General features: G+C 34.8%; 1 protein-coding gene across 2 annotated transcripts; it reads left to right on the top strand.

The window, feature by feature from the left end:
- Positions 1-1,301: 1,301 nt before the first annotated feature.
- LOC109097068 lies at positions 1,302-3,034 on the top strand. 2 transcript variants are annotated; one of them, XR_006155512.1, is made up of 5 exons: positions 1,302-1,589; positions 1,763-2,071; positions 2,154-2,338; positions 2,619-2,670; positions 2,775-3,034. XR_006155512.1 is itself a non-coding variant. In XM_019110751.2 (5 exons), the coding sequence occupies exons 1-5, from the start codon at positions 1,520-1,522 to the stop codon at positions 2,856-2,858; spliced, it is 636 nt and encodes a 211-aa protein (XP_018966296.2). In that variant the 5' UTR covers positions 1,313-1,519; the 3' UTR covers positions 2,859-3,034. The 2 variants fall into 2 exon arrangements, 1 of the variants encoding a protein (XP_018966296.2); XM_019110751.2 differs by having other exon boundaries at positions 1,313-1,589; positions 2,218-2,338.
- Positions 3,035-3,783: the final 749 nt, after the last annotated feature.

Here is a 3,783-nt window from a genome sequence, read left to right as displayed (position 1 = left end):
CATATCTGCATCTAATGTTATGGTGGATTTTGGTCTGTCTGCTTCAGGTCTACTTCTTCTATGACGCTAAAACCAGGTGGAAACCCTAAACAAAGATCTGTGCACGTTTTCTTTCAGGAACTTTGACCAGTGGAATTTATTCACCACATTGCATCAGTTCCCTACACACATGTAGTCACAGCTAAAGGGGTGTTGTTAAACATAAGTACTTTTTTGCTATTTTCATTTATTTATTTAAATTTTTTTCATTTTCATTTAAATGTTATATTACTATGTAAACTCAAATTATTCTCTTCCACTGGACAACACAGCCCATGATACTATGTTGCTAAACAGAATACATAACTATGGGAGCTGCACAGTAATATGGTGTAGAGGTGTTTTGCATCAGTGCATCAGCAGAAGTTGTTCAGTCAAAATGGTGAACAGTCCTTATTATGAGGGTGTAGTTCAGTTATAATGAATTCAAAGGTGCTTACATCATTTAAAATGAGAGCTTTTGCAAAATAAGCCTAAAAATAGACAGTTTCTTGTGTGTTAGCATTGGTCTGCAAAATGTTTCTCCAGTACAGAGGTCCTAGAATACAGGAAGTGAGTGGGTCATGAGGCTTGTCTCACAACTCATCAAAGAGGCCATTTTAGTGCACATTACCGAGCTCAGTGAGTAAATTTTTAAGAAAATATTAGCCTTGTCACCAAATTTATTAATGAACTGGAATTAATAGTGCATATATTTTGGGGGAATTTACACTGTAAAGTCCTGGCATACATGTTCAGAGCTATAGGTGCTACTTTGCAAGATCATTTATACAAGACCTCTAACACAAAACCAATGTCTTTCTTTACCAAAAATATAGCAATAAATAATTATTCTTATATATAATATATATATATATATATATATATATATATATATATATATATATATATATATATATATATATCTATATAGTCGGTCTCGTCTGCATGCTGGTGTAATATGCTAAACTCTAAATCTAAAGTATTTCAAACATTTTATTTTATTTATTTGTATTATTATGCACAGCTTTCATGATCTCATATTTAAGAAATTACTCGGAATGTATGTAATTTTAAAACATTTTCACACTTACATGACTTTAATTTAAAAATGGTGGAAAAACTTAAAAGAAATGTTGGTCAGTCACAGGACTTAAATATATTATATTTTATATTTAAATCAATATCTATACATTTTAATATACAATCTTGATGTTGATTTTTTTTTTTTTTTTTGTCAACGGTAGTATATTTCAAATATAATAGAAACAATACACAGTCATGAATATTCTTAGGTTGTCAAAAGGCAGCTGTTAAAATCATATCTTAAGCTGTTTCACACTCTGATCATCAGGTTGTTCTCTGGAGCTCAGTGGTTCTTGGTGGTGTCCCACTCTCACGTAACCACTTCCCCTCGTTTTTGTCTGCTGACTCTCTCAGTTCAATCATAAAAACTTGAAATGCTGAAGAAAGAGTAAGAGGTTCATTTCTACCTTCTGCCATGGAGATTTTTCAAACCAGGATCCTGCATCTGAATTTGTGTGTGATGATTACTTTACTGACCAATGCAGGTATGTTTGTTTGATTTTGCGTTGTATGGTCCCCTTGTGTCTGTTAGTGGTGAATAAGGACAAGAGAAACAGGTGTCTCATGAACTTTTGCATGTTTGTAGTCACATGCATTTTACTGCCTGATGCAGTTACTGTAAACCAGCAGTGATTGTGATTTTCTGTCTGTTCATCAGATTATTCCAAATCTAATCAAGAGCAAAGGATTCAGCAGCACATCAACAAGACAGTGTTTGTGGGGGAAACAGTTACACTTCACTGCAACAAAACCGAGTTTGATGAGGATTTCATATGGAAAATGAACAATTCTTTTATTTTTAGTCTTGACTATTACAGTAACAGAACAATGAGAAACTTCAGCTCAAACAGGATTCACATCGACTCCACAGCTCCAAGAGAATTAACAATACATCAAATACAAGCGTCTGATGCAGGAAACTACACCTGTTACCCAGCAGCAATAAGATGGACATTAACAACAACAGGTTATCACATGATTTCATTAACTAAATTTCTTTTTTCAAATAAAGTGTATTTATTATAGAGGAAATATAATTGCGTTTTCAGCCAGTGACTAGTATCTAGTGGAGTACTGGTGGACTGATGTGTGTTTGACTGTGGTATCTGTCAGAAAACCAGATCAGACCAAAGTCACCCAAAGAAATGCCGCTGCACATAATTATCATCATCATCTCATGTTGTGGAGTCATTGTGATCTGTCTGATCATCACCATCAGCATCTGCATTCACAGGTCAGAGACTTTAACACATGATGAACTGATGAGATTGTTTATTGACTCTAGATTTCATATGTGAAGTAGTGACAGTGATTCTAGTCTTTTCATAAATGCTAGTAAATATTTATAACAATTTCATCAGTATGCATGTATTTCTTCCCCTTGTTTTATTTCTTTAATTTAAGAGATAACAAATATGATGAGCAGAGTTGTGCAAAGCATCTCAGTAGTATTTGTTGTGGCCTTAAACCAAATAAGAGAACAACACATGTGACGTGTGACTATGTGTTTACAGGAGATGGAAAAACAGCAAAGATTCAAGTCAGAGAGAAGCAGGACAGGACTTTGTGAGTTTTTCTTTTTCTTTTCACATAAAAAGCATTTAAGTAGTATATTATCCAGTATTTCCTTAATTCAGTAAATAATTATTTAATTTCTCACTTCACTCTAGTCCCAGGCACCAGTCAGAGGAAGGATTCAGACTCACAACAGTCAGTACTTTGAGAGATACAACTCAGTATATGGACAAATATGATGTAATTTATTATTAGGCTAACTCTTTACAATAACAGTACATGAATAATCATACTAATACAAATATTAAATGTAACTTTAAAGGGGTCCTATTATGCTATTTCACTTTTTCAACTTTAGTTAGTCTGTAATGTTGCTGTTTGAGCATAAAAATATCTCCAAAGTTACAAAGCTCAAAGTCCACTTCAAAAGGAGATATTTTATTTAAGAGAAATCACTTTTCAAAAACTACAATGAACTATTTGTTTGGACGACAATGCATATTTTCCAGGATTTGTGATATCACAAAGATCGACGAATGGGAAGAGACCTGGTTGAGCTGCACTAGAGAAGGCAACGAGTGTTATCACTATGTCGCAGAAGCACTAGTCTTCCCAAGGCAGACAAACTTAGAGCGGTTACAATCATCCGGGTTTAAATCACACTCAAATTGATTTGATTTTGACACAATATTTACACTGAAGCTCACAGGTGGCTATGGTAAGGGGCATGAAAATTCCCGACCAGGTGCCGAGTGCTGCCAATCACAACACACACTGGCACAGTTAACCAATCACAACACAGACTGGCCCAGCTAACAAATTATAACACACACTGGCCCAGATAACCAATCACAACACAGACTGGCCCAGATAACCAATCACAGCGCATTTCGTATTTCAGAAGGCGGGCCTTCATTTGATACAGGAACTATTCGAGCTGTTTATGACAGACTGGGGAGAGAGGTGTTGTAATAATGTAAAATATGTGAAAAATAATGTGTTTTTTGAACAACCTAGTATGAGAGCCTGTTCTAGTACACCCCCAAAACAAAATCAAGACTTTGTAAAAGAGCATAATAGGACCCCTTTAATATGAACTACTAATGAATTAAGGCACGCACGTGTCAAGAACTACTGTAACCTTAACTCTCTGGTATTGTTCAT

This window comes from Cyprinus carpio, chromosome B9 (assembly GCF_018340385.1).
Source record: "Cyprinus carpio isolate SPL01 chromosome B9, ASM1834038v1, whole genome shotgun sequence".
NCBI lineage: Eukaryota > Metazoa > Chordata > Actinopteri > Cypriniformes > Cyprinidae > Cyprinus > Cyprinus carpio.
This window is presented reverse-complemented; position numbering and strand designations above follow the sequence as displayed.